Source organism: Brassica napus, chromosome C1 (genome assembly GCF_020379485.1).
Source record: "Brassica napus cultivar Da-Ae chromosome C1, Da-Ae, whole genome shotgun sequence".
NCBI classification, from domain to species: domain Eukaryota; kingdom Viridiplantae; phylum Streptophyta; class Magnoliopsida; order Brassicales; family Brassicaceae; genus Brassica; species Brassica napus.
In genome coordinates, this window is record NC_063444.1 from 9108026 (window position 1) to 9130495 (window position 22470).

General features: G+C 35.1%; 1 protein-coding gene across 1 annotated transcript; it reads left to right on the forward strand.

Annotated features, from left to right (window-relative positions):
* On the forward strand, window positions 1-4067 carry LOC106374346 (transcription factor bHLH162-like). The gene is made up of 3 exons (XM_013814398.3): window positions 1-1954; window positions 2055-2420; window positions 3788-4067. The coding sequence occupies exons 1-3, from the start codon at window positions 1826-1828 to the stop codon at window positions 3860-3862; spliced, it is 570 nt and encodes a 189-aa protein (XP_013669852.1). The 5' UTR covers window positions 1-1825; the 3' UTR covers window positions 3863-4067.
* Window positions 4068-22470: the final 18403 nt, after the last annotated feature.

Sequence of the window (22470 nt, forward strand, 5' to 3'; positions counted from 1 at the left end):
ATAAATGTCTTTTACCATTCATTAAAGATGAGGGTAAAAGTGGTTAGTGTAAACATGAAAAGTGGTACTTTAAAAATGGTATTTTTGGCAATTTCCCTAAATGCTAATACATAGAATTATGATGCCGATTTTATGTTAGTATCCATTTTAATATTCTATTATTATAATTTGCCGACTCTATGCTATGATTGTATATATTCTCATCATACGTTTGATGAGAAATACACACAAAATTTACAAAATTTCATCTTTAAATAATATGAAACACTTCAAACGTTGTCTTTTGGAAAAAGAAACATGTTTCTTATTGGAGATATTGAGTTGGCTAAATATTGCTATAAAATTAGAGTAAAGGTGTTGATACTTTAGAATCATGAAAAAATCAAAATTTGTTCCAACTGAATTGGTGTTGGTTGATATCATCGTAAATATTAATTGATTTCATTATTGATTCACATTAATTATACGATTTGGTGTTAGTCAATTATTTTGAAATTTTTTTTTTAGGGAACTAGGGACTCATGTTTCTATTGATAAATGTTCTTTTGGCGACTTGTCTTTTGATAATTTCCGATCTAAGTTATGTCAAGAAGATTATTTTATTCTGCATAATTTCACTTCCGGTGATTAGACCATAAAAATTTTAAGATAAATTTTTATAGAACAACCAAAATCATACCTTGCGATGATTTTTCAAAAAAGTTAAAAAATAATTATTTCATGGAATTTAAAGAAATATTGGGACGTCAATATGAAAAAGAATGTTTAGTCGGTGAATTTTCTATATCATATTTTGTTTTTATTGATGTATTCAATTTATGATATGTTTGTTCACAAGTTTTTCTTTCTAATGTTTTGTGCGTTTAGATATTATTGGCGAAGTTGTGAATGTTGAACCTTTAAAATATATCATTGCAACAGGAAAATGTTTAACTAAGTTAGAATTAATTACTATTCGTGACACAATGTAAAATTTATTCAGAGTTTAATTTAATATTGTTTTATTTTTATGACATGACGCTTATTTAAATTTTTAATATTTAGTGATAGATGTTTAACATGCACATTCTTGGTATGCAAACCAAGTATCATATTTCTTTAAATCAATCCTGAAAATTATAGTGATATGTATTATTGAGTTTTATTTAAGTTCTCTGCATAGTTCTACATGCCCAAGAACTGTACTACTAAATTAAAGATTTGTTCCTTCATATTAAGTACGCTTACACTTAAGCTAAAAATTTTAAAACTAGACTCTTTAATATTAAAAAAAACTTTGGGATTCAATTTCCAGATAAAAGAATCATATATAAACAATAAGAAAAATATTTCCACATAGTAAGCAATTGAGATTTGGTTAATAAAGACCGATAACACAAAAAAAAATATTTATATCTAATTAAATACATTAGCATAAAATAAATATAATAGTAAAAAAATATTAAGAATATATATTAGCTCGCACAAGCTAACGTTGGTCTCTTCTTACTTCCAAAGTAACAAACTCGATCATATAACTATATGAATCTCAATTTAGTAAGTCAAGAATTATATTTAAAGACCATACTTTTTACTTTGTCTTGCTTTCGTTATATCTTCTACACCTGTATGCAACCTTTTGCCTTTTGGTATAGATACCCTTCCTTTACAAACCCTTTTTCACTAAACTGTTATTAGCACAAATTAATTATCATTAGGCGAACCAATATATATGTCACTTAAACCAAGTAACTCTTTTCTTTATATATATACATACATGTGGTTAATATTTCAGTTTCGTAGTCTATGTGAAACACTCCAAGAAGAAGAGTAAGAAAAAAACAATATGGATCAGAGCCATTTAAACGCAAGTCAATCAAGATCTGTAGATCGCAAAACTATTGAGAAAAATAGAAGGATTCAGATGAAAAACCTCTACTCAGAACTCAACTCTCTTCTTCCTCAAACTTCTAGGGTTTCTTCGTCTTCTTTGTCCTCTCATATGCATACATATAATATGTGATTTTATGTCTAGCATATAAAAGCCTTTTTCTTGTTAATGGTTATATATATAGGAGTCTTTGGCACTGCCTGATCAGCTAGATGAAGCTGCAAACTACATCAAGAAGCTACAAGTGAACGTGGAGAAAAAGAGAGAAAGGAAGAGGAAACTTCTTGCGACTACAGCTTTCGAGAAATTGAATTCCACTGGATCTTCATCGATGTCTTCGAGTGTGGACCTCTCCATGCCAAGAAGGTTACCTAGAATCGAGATTCAAGAAACCGGTCCGGTTCTTCACATCTTTCTTGTGACAAGCGTGGAACACAAGTTTATCTTCCATGAGATCACTCGTCTTATCACTGAGGAAGCAGGAGCTGAGATGACTCATGCTGGATACTCCATTGTTGATGATGCCGTCTTCCACACTCTTCAATGCAAGGTAATAAGATTATTTTTTGGATCTGATGATTAGGAAAAATCAAAATTTGCTATTGCTACTATGCTAAAATATGTGTAATCCACACTGTATTCTCGCAATGGGAATATGATTAAAGTTGGTCACTGAACTAATATTCAACTTGGTAAAAACACGTTTTTTTAATCTTTAGACAACGATTAATCATATATACTTGCATATTAATTATATTTACTAGAACTCGACCCGCGCAACCGCGCAGGTTTTTGTTTTCATTTATTTTTATATAAATATTTTGTTTTCAATTCTAAATTTGTATATATTATACTCCCTCCGTTTCAATATAGATGATGTTTTAGAATGATTATTTTGTTTCAATTTACATGAAGTTTTGAGATTTTAAGGTTAACCAATTAGATTTTACTGTCTTTTTTATAATTGGTTAACTGATTTTAAAATTATATCTTTAAAATATTTTTTTAAGAAAAAAATAATTTTCTTAATCTTTGTGCACTAAGGCAAAACATCAAGTATTATGAAACGGAGAGAGTAATATATATGTGTGTATCAATTTTTAAAACATAATAAGTTTACGATATATTTTTTTCATTGAATAGATTGTTTCAAACTTTCACATGTATTTGTATCTTCTTCAATATATATATTTTCGGATTATTATTTCATTATTAAAATCGTAACTATATATAAAAATATTAGTAAAATATTGTTTTATTGCCATATTCAAAGATATTGTAACATTTTAAAAATTTAGAAAGTTTTTAAAAAATTAAATTTTTCGCTTCATAGATTTATATTATCGAGTAAATAAACATTTAGTTTTTGTTTAGTTTTTAAAATAAACTATATAATTTATAATGTGTTTTAATTGGTTTAAGGTAGTAAAGATTAATCATTGTTAGATAATATGATTTTTGTTATTTAAAAAAAAATCTTTATAATTTTAAAAGTTAACAACGACAAATATTTAAATATTTAACATATGAATGTATAGTATTACAACATTAAATTATATCTATTTAATTTATACTATTTATAAATCCAATGGATCATCTATTGTTTAAATCCAATTATTGATAGCCCAATAAAAATTTCTGGTAGATCCAAAATTTAAATGATAAGATTAGAGATTAAATGTAATATGACTTTATAGAAATAAATCTATTAGGTTCATTTTTAAAAAAATCACACATGAATCAATGTTGTGACTTCTGTTTTAATATACAAGATATTTTATTGATACCCTTAAAATGCAAAGAAACTATACATTGGTCCTATCTAATAAGTTGATTCCTGGTACTATGACTATCTATAGATGTCCTATCTTTTTTTGTTGTTGCTAATTGTTAATATATACCGTAATTTACGTATAGGTGGAAGATTGTGATTACGGAGCTGGGACTAGAATTTCAGAGAGTCTGAAGAAACTTGTGAACACAGTCAACTAATATTCTCTTTAACATGTACCCTTTCGTCCCTCTCCTTGCAGTTTTTTCTATTTTTTTCCTTCTGTTTTACTTTTTGTTTGTTGAATTTTATCTTTTATTATGAAAGCAATGTTTCGTTGTGAGCATAATATGCCATTTTAAAATCTATTGGGATGATGTATTGGAATTGAAATTGAGACTTAACAGCAAAACAAAAAATTTCTAATTATGTAACCTCTGTTATAAATTAAGTTCTGGTTGAAGCCCATATTCGAAGACTCATATTCTTATGTCTTTGTATTTCTTAGCCCATATTGTATTAGGGTTTCATACTTACGTAATTCCCTATATAAAGGGTTCCTTATTATCTAATAAAAATACATACTTTCCCCTTATTTTCATAACACGTTATCAGCACGATAGCCTCTAGCCCTAAGCCCCCACAAAATATTATTCAACTCAGCCGAAAATCATCAAACCCTAAACGCAAAAGAATCTGCCTCGGAACTTCAAAGAGGCCGTTCTCTCAAACCGTGAGGACCCAGAAAACGATCAAGATATCAAATCGAAGCCCTCGCCGAGACGAATCAGTCAGTGCAAACCGCTTGTCGATCTGACCACCGACGCGCCCCCATGCACAGATACAGTGCGCACTGATTTTGATTTGGAAACCAAATCCGATTCCAACAAGGATTTTCTAGCCGAACTCAACTCCTGTGCAAGATAAGTTTATCATACCTTAGTTGATTCATGTTATCTTGTTGGCGTTCATGTTATCTAATGCTCCTCGTGTTGTTTCATGAGCCGAGAGAATTAAAATCTAATGTCAACAAGGAGTTCAAGCCGAGAGGAGTTGCTGCCCGTGTGATCAAACTCTCTTTTCCATTCAGATCAAAAGGAGTTCATAGCTCGTTTGCGACAGACGATCAAGGCGTTCCCGATCAGACGTTCGCGACCTGATAGAAGCGACTCGATCCATTCCAGCTTGCGTCTCCGATCAGCCTCAATCCGTTCGTGCTTCCGTTCGCGACAACATCAGCTCGCGGCTCGATCAGCATGTTGGACAGCTCACGTTTCGTTCCCGATCAGCTTACGGTTCATCTCTTTGGTGGTCCAGTTCAACAATCATCTAAGGTTAAAGGTAATTCGAAACCTAAGAACCTATAATCGAATTTGGATTGTTTGATAAAGAATGAAACCCTAAAATCCTAATCTTTATGAATGAAAACCATAGGGTAATAGATCAAAACCCTAATGAGTAAATCGAAGCTCAAAAGTTTGATACCCCAAACCCTAAATCGAGATTGATCTATTGATCAATTAAAATCGAAATCCTTAATGGTTTTGAATCTCAAATCAAACTCCTTTGATCTAAGATCAAAATCGAAACCCTAAACCCTAATTTGAAAATCATTTTGATTGTTTGAATTTGAATTTGAATTGATTGTTTTGATCACCTAGAACTGTTGCTAAGATTGTTTAATCTCGAATTTGATATTGAATTGATTGAAACCCTATTTTGATAGCCTTGATAGTTTTAATTAAAATCACTTGATCATATCATATCTTGGCCGTGCGGCTTGTTGCATCATTCATACATAAACTGATCACATCGATTGATTTTAATTACACTTAGAACTTTATGCTAGGGTGGTTTTGAATTGAAATCAAATAGCCGTATGATTGATCTTTGATTTGGCAGTGTGATTGATGTTTGTGCATTGCCGTATTGATTGCATCACATGAACTGATAGAAACCATCTATGCTAGGATTGCAATTACACAATGAACTGAATGCATAAAAACGAACTGTTTGAATCCTTGGCTGTGCGGCTTGTTTCCTGTTTTGGCCGTGAGGCTTGTTTCTTGGCCGTAATGCTTATTGCTTTGTTTGAACATTGAAATTAATCCTAAAGATCTAAAATTATCAATCTATGACTTCAGATGTCGAAAATCAACAACTTGGATTTTGCTGCCCTAAATTACCTTCAATGGGCGCTTGATGCTAAGATCATCCTGAAATCCAAGGGACTCGGTGAGTGTATCACCAAGGACAATAATGCCAGTGAGAAAGATCGATACAAAGCCATCTTGATCATTCGCCATCATCTAACTGAGAGTATCAAAGATCAGTATCTGACCATTGAGAATCTTTTAGATCTTTGGAATGAATTGAAATCGAGATATGATCACCAGAGAACGGTGATCTTACCAAAGGCTCGGTTTGATTGGAGGAATCTCAGAATCCAGGACTTTAAAGTCAGTGGACGAGTATAACTCGGCACTGTTTAAGATTGTTTCAAAATTGAAACTATGTGGTGAAAGTATTACGGATCATGATATGCTTGAGAAAACCTTTTCCACTTTCCACACAAGCAATGTGCTGTTACAACAACAGTACCGTGAGAAAGGTTTCACGACCTATGCTAATCTTATTTCTTGTCTCGTGCTCGCAGAGCAGAACAATGAATTATTGATGAGAAACAGTGAAATGAGACCTACTGGCTCAGCCCCACCACCTGAAGCACACGCCACAGAGGAAAATAAAGAATCCCATCACGTCCAAGGAAACGACCATCATGGCCGTGGTCGAGGAAATAGGAACGGACGTGGCCGTGGTCGAAGCTCCTTTGGCCGCGGGCGAGGGAATCAACATGGTCGAGACCATGGGCGTGACCGTGGCTCATTTGGACGAGGTCATGGTCGCGGCCGTGGCTCTTCATTTGAACTTCAACACTCGACCACTTCAAGCAAATCAATGTGCCATAAATGTGGTATGAGCAATCATTGGGCTAAAACTTGTAGGACTCCCAAGCATCTAGTTGATCTCAATCAAGAGAGTTTGAAAGGGAAGAATCCTGAAGCCCATATGACTTATCAAGATGAAGAAAATGATTTCAATCATGATAACGACGATCTTATGGATTATGAAACTTCAGATTGTATAAGAGACTTAAGAATGATTTCGACTTTTGTAATCTAAATTATGTGTTCTTTGCTTTGGTGTTTTTTCATTTCTATGTTGTCATTTCTTTGAACTTGTTTAAAACTTAAAATCTGATCATAAAATTACTCCTTGACCGAAATCTATAAGAATCCTAGAACCATTCGGATTTGGCCTGGCCGAAACTTATGTTTGGCCTAATGAACAATCGCATGATCTTTAAAGCCTTGGCCAAGCTTGGCCTAGCCTAAATCTTAATCAAATGCAAAGTCTAAATTCTCTTGGCCAACCTTTAAAAGACCTTGACCGAAGGCAAAAGCTTGGCCAAATTGAAATTTCTATTGGCCAAATATGAAATCTAGTCAAACTAATAGAATATCTTAGCCAAAGAATTTTGGTAAAATCATTTTGGCCGAATCTCCTTGGCCAAAGTCTTTTGAATAATATATCTTGACCGAATTTAAATCCCTATTAATCTAATCAGACTTTATTTATTTCTGGCTATTTGTTGCACACTTTGATTTATTTAATGGATGATATTTTCAAAATTATTGTCTAAGGGAACAAAATTTGATATTAAATTACCTAAGTTTGGGATTCAATACGAGATAAATGAACATTAAGTGTTATTATCTCGAGGGGGAGAATCAGAGAATCCTAAAATCCTTAAATAAGTTAAGCATCCACGACAACAATAGCCTAAATAGAACTCGGCCAAAATCAAATCTGAAAACGAAATTTGAGATTATATGGAGATTAATGATTGGCAAATCGGTCATGCCATTCCGGTTAAGTATGCGACATTCTATTGAATGGTTTAAGATATGCTGCCCCTTTGAATAAGAGAATTGATAATATGAATATTCACCATGATATTTCGAAAATAAGCAAGGAATTTCGTGGGCTTGATCACCCACGGATGGACTGATCATCCATCATATGTGACGACATATGGTTTGGTTGTACATATCCTTGTCAAAATCTGCAATAAGTTTGCAAGAGTAATTGGTGATACCGGTGGATTTATCTAAACTATTAAAACAGGAGTACAAATTTGAAATAGCCCTGACTTTTCCTAAAGAATTACAGTCTCGTGCCACTGAGTAAATAAAATAGATTTATTTTAAATGTAAACTATTAATCATTTATTGTAGTTAGCCATTTCCAGTTGAGATGAAACCATGCCATTTACGGTTCTCAATTCGTCCATGTTTATGAAAAATATGAGTTTTAAAATTACAGACATGGCCTAACTCAAAACTCATTATTCACTGATTGTGCTCATCTATACTATTAAAACATGATCCTATTGTCCTTTTTACCTTAGCCTGCCATTTCTTTACTAACATTGCATATTTCATTAAGGGCAATCAAGTAATATTAATAACACATCTATATTGAGCCATTTTTTTCGGATCCAGCTCACTGTCCACGTCAGATCTCTCTTGGGCCATTTGGGCCGATTAAGAAATCAGATCCAATTCTTACATTTTTTTTCCTTTGGGCCATTGAGTCCAAGTTCAAATAATTTTTTTTCAACCATTCTTAATTATTTTTTTTCTTTTCTTAATATAATTTAAGCATTCATAAAAAATTGATTTTTTCATTGAAAAGTATAAATCTTTATTAAAAGTATATAATTATTTTTATTAAAAATATTAACCACATATTAAAATTAATTTATCAGAGTTATACCAACTTAATTTATTAAAAAAATAAAATTTAATTTTTTAATCATAAATAGTCATTTAAAATGAAACACGATAAAGAAAGATAAAAAGTTTAAGTCTTTTGTAAAATAAAACATAAATATATGAAATATGACATTTACTAAATATTTGTCAATTGAAAAAAAAATGAAAATGAACTCGCGCTTTGAAAGCGCGGGTCAAAATCTAGTATTATATTATATATCAAACTGGGAATTTTTTTAAAAAAATTCTAGACAATATATTCGCTTCAGTTAAAAAAACCTGAGACTTTGCTGCCTATAATTTTAGGTTTGTGTTTCATCGCTGCTTTCTTTTCCAAGCATAAACAAACCATTGCATGGTTTTTAAAAAATATAACAGGACCATTGCAAGGTTTCTTAAAACGTTGACCATGGACGATTATACTATGGCTTTTGTGGCATACAAAGTAACTGGTTTAATCTTCCTATCATTAAAGATCTCGTGATAACAACAATCTATCAAACCGGTTAGTAATTGAAAAAAACTTTTTGAATGGGTGGAATATACCTTTGTTTTTGAATTGTACAGTAAATAATTAATATTAAAATGACATATATATATATATATGTATATATCTAAATTAGTTATGAGAATATAAACTTAACAAAACAGATCATCAAATGAAAAATAAATATTCCACATATTTTAACAAACTGCCAAAAGAACTAGAATATAGAAACTCAATATCTAAACTTATAACCCACATATATTTCGATTTCCTAAGAACTATTATTTCCATATATATATATTCAGTCCATAATCTTAAAGATCTCATGATAACAACAATCTATCAAACCGGTTAGTAATTGAAAAAAAAAACTTTTTGAATGGGTGGAATATGTTATAAATCATGGAGTGGATTGCCATTAACAAGGCCCGGTCCAAAACCGGCCCAATACCTAGAAGATGGAGAGACGGCCGAAGCCTTAGAAAGAGGAGAGAGAGAACCGACTTTAGGAGAGAGAGACGGCCACAAAGCTTGGAGAAAAGGAAACCCTTTCTTTTTCCTAATAGATGTAATCTTTCCATTATTATGTATTAGTAGTTTTCCTAATCCTAGTGTGTTTAGGCTTTGGATACTTTCCATTTATCTTCATCTTGTAATCCTTATATAAAGGAATCCCCTTGATCATTAATAATAACAGAGAAATATTCACTCTCTAAACTCCCTAATTACAACACGTTATCAGCACGATAGACTCCAAAACCCTGAGACAAAACCTAACCTAAAATCCGTCACACAAAAAACCCTAAATCAGGCGCAACTTAAAATCAATCTATCTCTCAAACCCTGAGGAACCAGACGACAAGCCACATATCAAATTGAAGCTCTTGACGAGATGAATCCATCAGCACTAACCGTTCATCGATCCGATCTCAGACGCGCCTACACTCGCAGAAAAAATACTCGGCGCCGTCTTGGTCTTTTGGAACCCTAATCCTAACCAACAAGATTTTCTAGCCAAATTCAAATCCTGTGAAAGATAAGTTTATCATACCTTAGTTGTTTGATTATATCTTGTTCAGGTTATGGTGTTCATGTAATCTAATACTCCTTGTTTTTATTTCATGAGCTGAGAGGAGTTGGTGCAAAGATCTCAAACACAAAGCTGTTCGCGATCCACATACTGACCATGAACCGACGATCTCAAGCTTGACCAGCTCACGGATTGGGTAATTTGCGCACCTGCTGCCTTCCTGATGCAAACGTGAGGTTCATCTGACTTTGGTGGTCCGGTTCAACCCTACAAAATAAAGGTAATTCGAAATCTGAAAACAAGAATCGAACCTGGTTGTTTTGTAAAGATTGAAACCCTAAAAGATAATCTCTAAAACTAAAAGCCATAGGTTAAATAGATCATTCCCTTATGAGTAAATCGAAGCTCTATAAGTTCGATCTAAACCTAAAAACGAGATTGATCCATTGATCAATTAAAATCAGAACCTTAAAAGGTTTTTGAATCTCAAATCAAATCCCCTTGATCAAAGATCAAAGTTTTCGAAATCCCCTAAAAACCCTAATTTTGGAAAATCGGTTTTTTATTTTGATTTGAAACTTGAGTGTTTGATTGATCGCTTAGATCTATGATTAGGATTGTTTTAAAACTTGAATCTGAATCTTGTTTAAACTAAAACCCTAATCTCGAATTTTAAAATTCCTAATGGCCTTGAAACCCTTAATCTTGATTGATATTCCTAAAGGCCTTGAAACCTTAAATCTCTCATTACTTAAAGTTTGAAAGATTGATTTAAAGAATTTACATATTGAATGAGAGTTAGGTTGCTAGATTATTTAATTCTAAAACCTAATAGATATGCAACTAAGAAATAGGATTGAATGCATCTAGATCCCGTTTTGTATATGGCCGTGTGGCCTAATAAATTGTTCATACTTGCGGCCTTGTGCCCTTGATTGATTAAAAGCCGTGTGGCTTAGTGCATATCAAAGTGACCGTGTGGCCTAGTACCCGGATGTTTATATAAACCGGATTGCATCATGATCCGATCCTTAAGATCGTTGTATCTTATAATGGCCGTGAGGTATAAGCATCACAATGCAAAGCCGTATGGCCTAAGCATTATAGAGAGACTTATGAAATCATGTGCATTGATTATTTAAATTGGTTGCAAGAATTCTAAATCATAAATTGATTAAATGATTTCAGATGTCGAGATTTGAGCCTTCAGATTATGCTTCCCTAAATCTCTCTGGAGATAATTATCAAGAATGAGAAATGAACACTTCAATTGCCCTAAAGTCTAGAGGACTCATGAGATGTATCATTGAAGGCAATAATGCAATTGAAAGTGAAAAGCATAGAGCCATAACAATTATGCACTACCATCTCACTGAGGAACTGAGAAATCAGTATGAAAATATAGAGGATCCTTGTGAACTTTGGACAAGACGAGAATCCAGATACTCAATGATATTTTGGCGAAAGACCATGAATGAATGGAAGCTTCTCAGGTTCCAGGATTTTGAATCCGTGGAAGACTATAATTCTGCCCTAATGAAAATCGCCCATAGTCTTGAACTGTGTGGTGAAGTGGTAACAGATGATGATTTATTATATAAAACATACTCCACATTCCATCCAAAGGATGTACTGTTATCACATAAGGCTAAGGGTTTCACAACCTATAATGACCTATTGTCATACCTATTGGCAACTGAGCAAAGAAAGCAGAAAGTTAAAGATACTATTAGTCGATTTGAGAAACTTCAGAAAAGATACATTGAGCAACGAGATAGTGAGATGAGACTTTCTGAAGCCAATGAGGCTAGAAATGATAAGGAAGAATCCAAGAAAGCCGCCTGGGAAAATATAGATTGTGAGGCCGGCTTATACATTGACTAAAGAAAGATCTCGACATGATAATTTTATTTTAAGTCCTTATTTTGTGATTTGCTTTTAACCTACTTGATGGTTCACGATTTTATATATAAAAGAATTGGTTTTGAATTCATTGTCTTGCCTGATCTTACTTGAACATATAAATGATTTTAAAGAGTTGCCTAAAGGACATAAAACCAAGTAAGAAATCATGAATGGGTATAGTAAAGCATAGTAAATAAACTATGGCTAAGGCATTGCCTTAAAAGGCATTATACACACCCAAAAGAACATGTGACCCATTGAAGTTATAATGTATGGTTTCCAAGTAGAAACAATGGGCAAACAAAAGGAAACAAGTTCCTTCAAATTTTGAAAGAAAAATCGCCTAAAGACCTTGAAAGAAAGTGGTCGAGACTATACCTATGATCTCTACTGATTTAAAACTATGCTATAAGATCAGTATGATAAGAGGCAAGAGAAGTGGTGACTATACTGATATATCCCACGAAATTTTACACTATATGGCATGATAGGATTAGCCATCCTAAAGTCTAAACTTGATGCAAAGATTGAAAAGGCACATAGTTATCCCGTAAAAGATCTCACGTTGTGAAACATGTACACAAAGGGAAACTCATTAGGCTTAATTATCCCAAGCACCACGACCTTATAGTATGGTCATGAGGGGGAGAGAGGATAAACCCATGATCAATACTACAAGTTCGTGTACCACTATGGTCTAAGACCATGTTATATGGCTCGGTCATTACTCGGCCATAAAGGACCATTCCTCGGCCGTAGAGGCCATGATACAAACGGCCAAACCAAAGAGACCATTACTCGGCCGAAGAGCCCATGAGAGACATGGTTCGGCCGTGAAGGCTATAACCGGCCGAAGAGGCCATCACCTATAAAAGGTTCGGTCATGTAAGCCATTATCTATAAGACTAAGATTCTAAAGTCTATAAGCTTGGAGACATTATGTTTTACATGTATAGAATGATAATATGATCATATGCATCAGGACATATAAGTGAGCATAGATATTCTCATCTCAGATTGAATACGGGTCATAAAACCAGACATACACCATCTTAAGAGATTTTGAATAAACCACCACATACATACATGTGCCGTTTAAGATGGAACCTCAGAAGAGGATTGGGAATATATAAGAATAAGATCTTCTCCACGAAATCAAAAGGACCGAGAGCCAAAACATGGGTGATTAAAATAGTGGCCAGGTACGAATTGCATGAAAACAAATGAATCCGAGTATTAAAGGAGAAAGATTATAAGCTGGATAAAGAATGTTAAAAGTACGAATGGTTTTAACCATCATTGTCTTGGCAAAGATCCTCGGACTAGAGATTATGATTTAAGACGTCCAAAGAAAGATTATATAAAGCTAGCTAATTGAGAAGCTAATCGAAATGCCAGACATTGACCCGAGAAATGACTAACCAGCTTAGCACCAAATGAATGTCCTAGAAGAGACATAATCAAGTTTCTATAGAGTCTATACAAGATAGACCAAGTGTTCCATAGGATAAAGGAATCTCGAATAGAAAAGAATGGTGCATAGAATACAGATCCAAGATTATAAGAGAAACCATACCAGACATTGAGATAAGGCTGCGCAGCTACACATCTAAGGTACCAAACCATGTAGTCTTGGGACGCCAAGCTAGTAGGTAACAAAGGTCCTGGATAATAAGATCTCAAATCTATAGATCATGTCTGGAACATAATGGAACCACATGAAAGTGTCGACACACACACACATTTGTATAAAGATACATAAGAGAATAGCACTTGAACATAAAGAGATGAACGAGGATCATGAACCCACGAAAGAGTACTCATACAATCATAAAAGATCATAGAGATTAGAAAAGATAAAACGTGGAGGTTCAAAGTATCTAAAAGAGAGATGGGCGTATTGGCCATATACATATACAGAAACGCCATCTGATAAACCAGTGAAATAGATGGATCTTGTGAGATAAAGAAACCGTGAGAGAAGGCACATGATCACGAGGTCTAAGAATGTTCATGTCTTCCTACTTAACAGCATTAGATTATAGCTTGTTACACAAGGTATTCACAGAGATCAAAAGAACAGATTATAAGGAGATAAACTCCTATGTGGTGGATGCTGCTACAGATTTTTGAAATTGACAATGGTCTGGTCATAAGAAAGAAATTAGATACAATGATGTAGTAAGAAGCGTATAGATCACTGGATAAGATGAAAGAACAGCTTCGTTCCTAAGCTGATTCATGGACTGAAACATAAAGCAACTGCATATAGTATGTAAAAGAAATTGATCACGCATGATCATTGATCTTGGAGTTGTATAAAAGAAAATCCAATACAGTCCATATATATTTGAAATTCCGTGTGATTATACTAAACCTTAAAGAGGTTAGTAGGCATAGAATAAATCTATGTGGGTGTCCGAACAAAAAGTGTCCGGCCCCGGCCCTTCAAAACTAAAGATGTCCGACTCTGTCCGTCTAAGGGCGTCCGACTCTTCAGCAAAGAACGTCTGGCTATCCTACTAGACGCTTCCGGATTTTAAGACTAAAAGGCGTCTAGCCCTCCTTCTTGATCACGGGCTAGTAGAGACAAAGGATCAACCGGATACAAATGTATTGTAGTCCATAAGCTTGTGAAAGCCGAGATTCATGACCTAATAATATATACTTAGCATGTGATATGATCTACATCAACTAAGGTCATGAGATGCCATCATTAAGATAGGAATGCAAAATGAATACGGCATTACCTAAGGCAAAGAAATCGATGTCCACATCCATGAGAGTGTTTCGGCCACAGAGCCATAATAAGAGATTATAAACTCACATCAATGATCATTGATCTTGAACACTCATGAGACAAGTAGTGGACATGTATAGACGAGGTCTATGACCCAGACATGGATCAGCCAGATCGAGACATAGGTTCATGATAACCATGTCTAGTACATTGTCCATAAGTACTTATTTTGTCCGACCAAAGTAAAGAGTTAACAGTAGACGATCACGTCTAGACTATGGACACATGCAAACACGATTTGTAAAGACCCAATAGTGATCCCCGAGAACAATATGGTTCACATTGTTTAGCACACATGCTTTACCGGGACACTCAATGTCAAAAGACATGAGAAACGACCTAAGAGGTCGAAGTGGTCTAGATACGGCTTAGTAATGAACTTGGCCGATTACTCCCTTCCTACATATACATGAAAGATCACGCACCAAGATGCGTAGAATGTAGAACCTACACTGAGGTTCACATCAGAGGGAGTAGTGCGTGTTGTACTCTTTTTCCTTCATCATGGTTTTGTCCCACTGGGTTTTCCTGATAAGGTTTTAATGAGGCAACATGAAGCGTACTACAAATCCTGTATGGTTATGGCATCCAAGGGGGAGTGTTATAAATCATGGAGTGGATTGCCATTAACCAGGCCCGGTCCAAGACCAGCCCAATACCTAGAAGATGGAGAGACGGCCGAAGCCCTAGAGAGAGGAGAGAGAGAGCCGACTTTAGGAGAGAGAGAGACGGCCACAAAGCTTGGAGAAAAAGAAACCCTTTCCTTTTCCTAGTAGATGTAACCTTTCCATTATTATGTATTAGTAGTTTTCCTAATCCTAGTGTGTTTAGGCTTTGGATACTTTCCATTTATCTTCATCTTGTAATCCTTATATAAAGGAATCCCCTTGATCATTAATAATAACAGAGAAATATTCAGTCTCTAAACTCTCTAATTACAACAGAATATACCTTTGTTTTTGAATCTTACAGTAAATAATTAATATTAAAATGACATATATATATATATATATATATATATCTAAATTAGTTATGAGAATATAAACTTAACAAAACAGATCATCAAATGAAAAATAAATATTCCACATATTTTAACAAACTGCCAAAAGAACTAGAATATAGAAACTCAATATCTAAACTTATAACCTACATATATTTCGATTTCCTAAGAACTATTATTTCCATATATATATCTATTCAGTCCATAATCTTAAATTCTGTAACTAACAATGAGTTTTTGCTCACTTCTCAACGCGCCACGTCAACGTTTTGTGGACCTGATTTTTAAAAAGTGTGAAAAATGTCAAATTCATGGTTCGTGTCATATCCCCGATTCTGGATAGGATCGTCCGGACGGACTGCGGTGCGTGGAAATGCACCAGTATGGTCATATGACCCAAAGACAAGCGTGTCATAGCCTGGAAGTAAGGTTAAGGGCATCAGGAAGCTAAGGCATAGCTAATCCAAGAAGGAGACAAGCTCAAAGGAGCTGGACAAGCGAGCTGGTAGCTGGACAAGCGAGCTGGTAGCTGGACAAGCGAGCTGGTAGCTGGACAAGATCCAGGTGAAGCTCGATGAAGTGAGTGATCAGAATGGATCATGGGAAAACTAAGTCTAGGTCTGGAAATTGACCAAGGGACTTAGAAGGATTGAAGAAGATAAAGGAAACAAGCTGGACACAGTGTATAACAGCTGGGCGATGCAGTAAGCAAGCTCGACCAGCTAGGTGAAGTGTAGTGCAGCTCGATGTAGCTCACTGAAGTGTAGGTCAGCTCCCTGAGCTGGATGGTCTAGCTCACTCAGCTGGGTCAGCCGGGGATCAGCTCAACTCAGCTGGACTGAGTGTTCAGGTCTAGGGCAGTTGGGCCGGGTCTGGACAGTGGCCGGGCCATCTGGATGGCTATGGGCTGGTGGGATCTTGACATGAACCACCAAGGGTCCGTGGGTCTGGGCCTCAGACAAGGGACTCAGGATGATGTTCTGGGCCTAGTTTTCGGACAGCCCAAAGGAGAGAAGAGCAGTTGGGCAGTTATTTCCGAAAAGGTGCAAAAGGGGCAGTTTTGTGCCTTTTCTCTCTAACTGCTTGTGGCGGTTTCTCCAGGGCAGTTGGGGCTCAGTTTCTCTATAAATAAAGAGTCTCTGGCACAGATAATGGCACGGAATTCCTTAGGCAAAGCTCTACCAAAATCTTACCAGAAAGATAAAGAGAGAGAGACCGGCGGTTAAGAGAGGAGGACCGTGTGGAGTGGTGTGATCTTGCTGGCGTGTTCTGATCGTGGGAAGACCAGGCCGTAGAGATGCACACCAGAGCTTCCTTCTACACCCTGAAACACAAAGAAACACAGAGAAAAGATAGAGAGTTGGTCGGATTCCCAATCCAAGACCCATGGTGGTGTGAAGGCCATAAGGAGGCAGTTTTGGGAGAGATCAAGGGGGGAAGTCATGAACGACTTTCTGGTGGCTTTGATCTGTGATGTTATCACCCAAAGCATCCTACAGGGCCTGAGAACACACGCAAATGGTGAGGAAAGAAGGTAGATGACCGGAACTCATTCCCAAAGGCCAAGACAGCCTTAAGGGCAGATGTGTGTAGAAAGGCAGTTTCATGGGCACTGAAGGGGGAAGTGATGGACGACCCTGTGATGATGTTTGATCATGGATGATCACATCCTGGGCTTCCTCTGTGTCTTGGGAACACACGAAAACACCCAGGAGAGAAGGGAGAAGGCCGGACTTCACTCACAATGGCATGAATAGCTTTGAAGGTGGATGCAGTGTAGAAACTGGTTTCATGGAAGTTCCATGGAAGGGATCAGGCGTACGACCCATGAATGGAACTTATCAATACTGGAAGTATATGATAAGGATTGATAGAGGCGTGCACTGGAGGAGCATGGCCGAACATAATAAGGAATGGCACATGATCTAATCAGATCATGTATAAGGTAACCGGTTTTATGATTACCTTTTGAATTACAATTCTGTTGACTGTGGAATTGATCATGGCCAAGTATGGCACGTCCTTGAGGAATATATATATTATGAATGATTATGGTGTAGTCTGTTGGATCAGACTTGATGACATTAAACCATGGCCTTGGCCGGTTAGGAGAAATCCTCCATGGCCTTGGTTTGGAAGGTACGATCGGATCTCATAGTTCCTGAAGGACTTGAGGGGATCTGATGATTTATTCTTCTTAGTGGGTATTTATAATGAATTATCATGATTTTTATTGGGTTTTATCGAATTGATTTTGAGATGGTCAGTTTGGTCGGTTTGGCTGTTCGTGGCCGAGATCTCTAGGATCGAGGCCGGTTATGCAAATTATGATTATGGCATTCTCTTAGTTGGGAATTATCATGAATTTACATGAATTTTATTTAGTTTTTGGATCACATTTGAAATTGGCCAGATTTGGGTTTAATGAGAAAATGATCAATTAGTTATGGAACCAGCCATGCAATGATAGATCCTTGTGTTAGGTTATCGGATCATATGCTTGTGTATTGTGAAATGTTTGTCACTTATGATTATTGATCATAAGGAATGTTAGTTATCAACCTTGGGTTGGTAAGCTATGTGCAAAGCATTGGCTATGTTTTTGGAGCAGGTTTGCTTGCGGTCGAAATTGCACCTGAGGGCATATTGGGGTCAGATCCTTGTGTTAGGATATCTGATCATATGTTTGTGTGCTGGAACATATTGTCACTTATGATATTGATCATAAGGAATTGCTGGTTATCAACCTTGGTGTTGGTAAGGCAGGCCGTGTGTGATCTGATCATGGGTAAGGATGGACGACCTGATCCTTGGATGATGGCCGATGCCTATAGATCTGATTATGGTCCCCCTCAAGCATCATGAAGTGATCTTGGGCATGGACTGGTTGGGAAAGTATCGGGCAACTCTAGATTGTCACCGGGGAAGGGTGCAACTTGAGAACGAGTTTGGACCCCGATTAAGTACCAAGGAATCAAGCCAACCTCTTGTAGTTTGGTGGTTTCAGCAGTCCAATAGAACGGATGCTTGGAAATGGTTGTGAGGCCTTTTGGCTACCATTTACACTGATGAGGTTGTAGGGGCCTGTGACCCAGAGGGTATACCGTTGGTTCGGGAATTTCAGAATGTGTTTGGGGCACTACAGGGCATTCTCCCTGATAGGGCTGACCCACTCATCATTGAATTGGAACCTGGAACGGCTCCATTATCTAAAAGTCCATATAGAATGGCACCAGCTCAGATGGCAGAGCTGAAGAAACAACTTGAGGAGTTGCTTGAGAAGGGGTTCATACGCCCTAGTGTGTTGCCTTGGGGAGCACCAGTTCTTTTTGTGAAACAGAAAGATGGTAGCTTCAGGCTGTGTATTGATTGAGACGGTTGAGTCCCTGAGTGGGCCAGAACCGTAATATGATCAAGTCCACTAAGCTAAATGATACTTTGTACATATAAACACCAACGTTTATACCACTAAGCTAAATGATACTTTGTACATTGAGATATAAACACCAACGTTTATACCACTAAGCTAAATGATACTTTGTACATTGATGGTCGAACCTAATATATATTTATGAAGGTTGTAAGCTCTTGCTTCTTCGGCTTCCTCTGAGGGTCGGGCCTACATGTGCGTTATGGGTTTCATTTTTAAATGATATTCATCACGTTATATGAAAAAAGCTCAAGTTTGCAACAATTATAGTTTTCTCATATTGTAAATTGTTGTCGGTTAACATGAGTTTGGGTTCTTTTCATCACTGTCTCAAACAAGTCTGAGTTACAGAGTTGCGCCATGTGTCTGTTTGTAATCTATTTTTTCACCGGTGAATTCTTCATGTCCACATCTTAAATCGCTTGATCATAAATGTTCATGATTTGTAGCCCCTATATAAACCCTATATATGTGATTCTCATCTTTGATGAACCCAATCAGCATCTCCACAAAACTCATTGATTCCTCTTAGATTTAACCAACTTCTAGAAAATGTTTCTCTCTGTCTCTCCAATTCGTCAAACCGGCGTCTCGGCGTCTGTCACTCAACCTTCGAATCTCTCTGTCTTGGTCGTAGTAGTCAGAGCATAGCCTCTGGCTTCCTCGCTTCTGAGATTCCCTGAACTTCAAGAAAGACATGGAGTTTGTGGAAATCACGGTTCTCTTCCTTGATGAAAATGTAAGTTAATCTTCGATCTATAACACTTATTTAATATAATTGTTTTAATTTATTTTCTGATTCTTTGTTGAATAATATTATTTGCAGATTCCGTGATTCATGAGTTTACTCCCGTCGGATGTGCTAATCATTACATGCCATCTTTGAAAGCTGGTTCCATTGTTAAAGTCGTTCGTTTTGAGGTTTCTAGGTGCTCAAGCATGTACAAGATAACTATCATCCGTTCCTCCTTTGTTTCATCTCACTAACCATTATTGATGAAGTCATCACGGGTGCTCCTGAGATCAATCTTCAGTCAAGATTAGACTGTTCGACAATCTCCAAGTGATTGCTAACACAAACCTAGAACTCCTAGGTATATTATCATATTGCATCTGAGTTTATATTATGTTTTGATATCATAACTGATATTTAAACTCACAGATATGGTTGGGCAAATCCGTTCTGTCCAGGGCTCTGGCCTCACCAAAGAAACAACTCGAATCGTTATTTGTCTCCTCATTGATCCTTAAGAAACAATCAACACATAATTCCCTTTATATTACTGTCTATATTGTGCTAACATCAATAATCAAAAATATTTCATACCCAAGATTTGTGGTCTTCTATTTATCTCTCTTACTTATCAATCTAATTTTACACAAATCTTTATTTTACTGTTTAAAAGAAACCACAATAACCCAAACAATCAAAACACCAAAAACTAGAATCCCAAAAAAGACGAATCATTAATGATCACCTCTCTTTTTATCTAATCTTACAAATAAACTTCAAAACAAATATACCAAACCAATCAACTCAACTAAAACTCAACGACACATACATTGAGCCAACTAAACAAATATAAACTACACGGCCAAATATTTAACAATTTACAAACTTACTTTCACAGATGCTTACGAAGAAGACGAAGACGACAACCAAGATCAGTGAAATTACCTAAACAAAAAAGCAAAGTAAGTTACAAACTCTGATAAATACAACTAACAATGATTTTTGTTTATGTATTACCCATCAAATAAAAGAGAAACAAACACAGCCACACTAGGAGATACAAGAGACAATCCCAACAGACACAAATGCGACAACAACATCTCCACCTGCTCACTCTTCTTATCTTATAAAAATAGCTTATATGCTCAATGTCAACATGTCAACGCTATTGTCTTCTTATGAGAAATACATATATTCGTTTAAAACCCATTAAGACTCAAATATTAATTGTCACTAATTTTATAGTTATTTTTACAAGTCTTCATATATTTGTTTTAAAGGTCCGGTAAAAAAAAACAAGTTTAAAAGTAAAAAAACATATAACCAACATAATAAGAATAGAAAATTATTACTTAATACACACAACTTACACAACTACACTGGAGAAAAAATATCCAGAAACAAAATGTACTCTCAACAACCTTAATATAATTTATGTAATCTCAACAGTACAAATAACAAATTAAAAAGACAAACAAACAATAAGTCTCAGTGACAAAGCAAGCAACACCATGAACTATATTAATCACATTACTAACACAGTTTAGTCCTTCATGAGTGGAGAACAGTGCATACACAGTATATCATCACAACTCTAACCCTATAACAATAAAAAACTTTAAAAAAAATGATCAACCCAAAACGCAAAATTCACAGCTATAATAACCCTAACAAATATTGAGATGAAACAAAAAATATGTCTACAACTCCGCGCTTGCACGGGGGCAATGCCTCTAGTATTTTTAATGTTATACGTTATTCACAGTAATCTCAGCCATATTAACTAACAAAACAAATATTTTGCGTGATTCAATCAGTTTTAAACATTCTATCTTTATATTTTTTTTATTAAATTCTGTCCGATTATGAGTTTAAAAAAAGAATATTCCAAAGTATAGAATCACTACAATTAGTGAAAATCTAACTATTAAATACGAAATTAATTAGCTCATCTATATTATTAAAAGAGAAGTACTCATTTGAAAATGTTCTTATTTCATTAATTAAACTCTTATTTTTTTCTTTGCCTTTTTCAGTTGCATTTATGAAATATCCTAAAACGAATAAAATTGTCAAATTTATTATTTGCCTTTTCAGTTACATTAATGAAATATGCTTAAATGAATTTAAACTTTCTATTTTATTGTTTGTCTGCTTCAGTTACCTTAATGAAATATCCTTAAATAAATTTGGACATAATGTCATTTAATCAACAAAAAAAACTCATGAGTTATCCTTACGTGCATAATTTTAATAATGGAGATTTTTAAAAAAGTGCATCATTAAAATGTTACCTAAAACATACATCACTAATATATAACATACATCAATAAAACTAGAATTTGACTCACACAATTGTACGGATATTATTTTCAGTTGATTAAATTAAAAAATATTTATTTATTCAAAAAATATTTAAGAATGGCTATGTTTTTAAAAATTATATGGTATTATTTGCTCATAACTCATTTGTCATTTGCTAAATTGTTAGAAATAAAATTTTAGCATAATATAACTCAGTTGTCATTTGCTAAATTTATGGTTTTTATTTATATTTTTTTATTATTTAATTATAATATTTTCATTTTATATTTAAAAGAGAAATG

Coding starts and splice junctions, on each gene's coding strand:
- LOC106374346 (XM_013814398.3), top strand. CDS start 1,826: ATGGATCAGAGCCATTTAAACGCAAGTCAATCAAGATCTGTAGATCGC. Junction 1,955..2,054: donor TTCTTCCTCAAACTTCTAGG/GTTTCTTCGTCT, acceptor TTATATATATAG/GAGTCTTTGGCACTGCCTGA. Junction 2,421..3,787: donor TCCACACTCTTCAATGCAAG/GTAATAAGATTA, acceptor ATTTACGTATAG/GTGGAAGATTGTGATTACGG.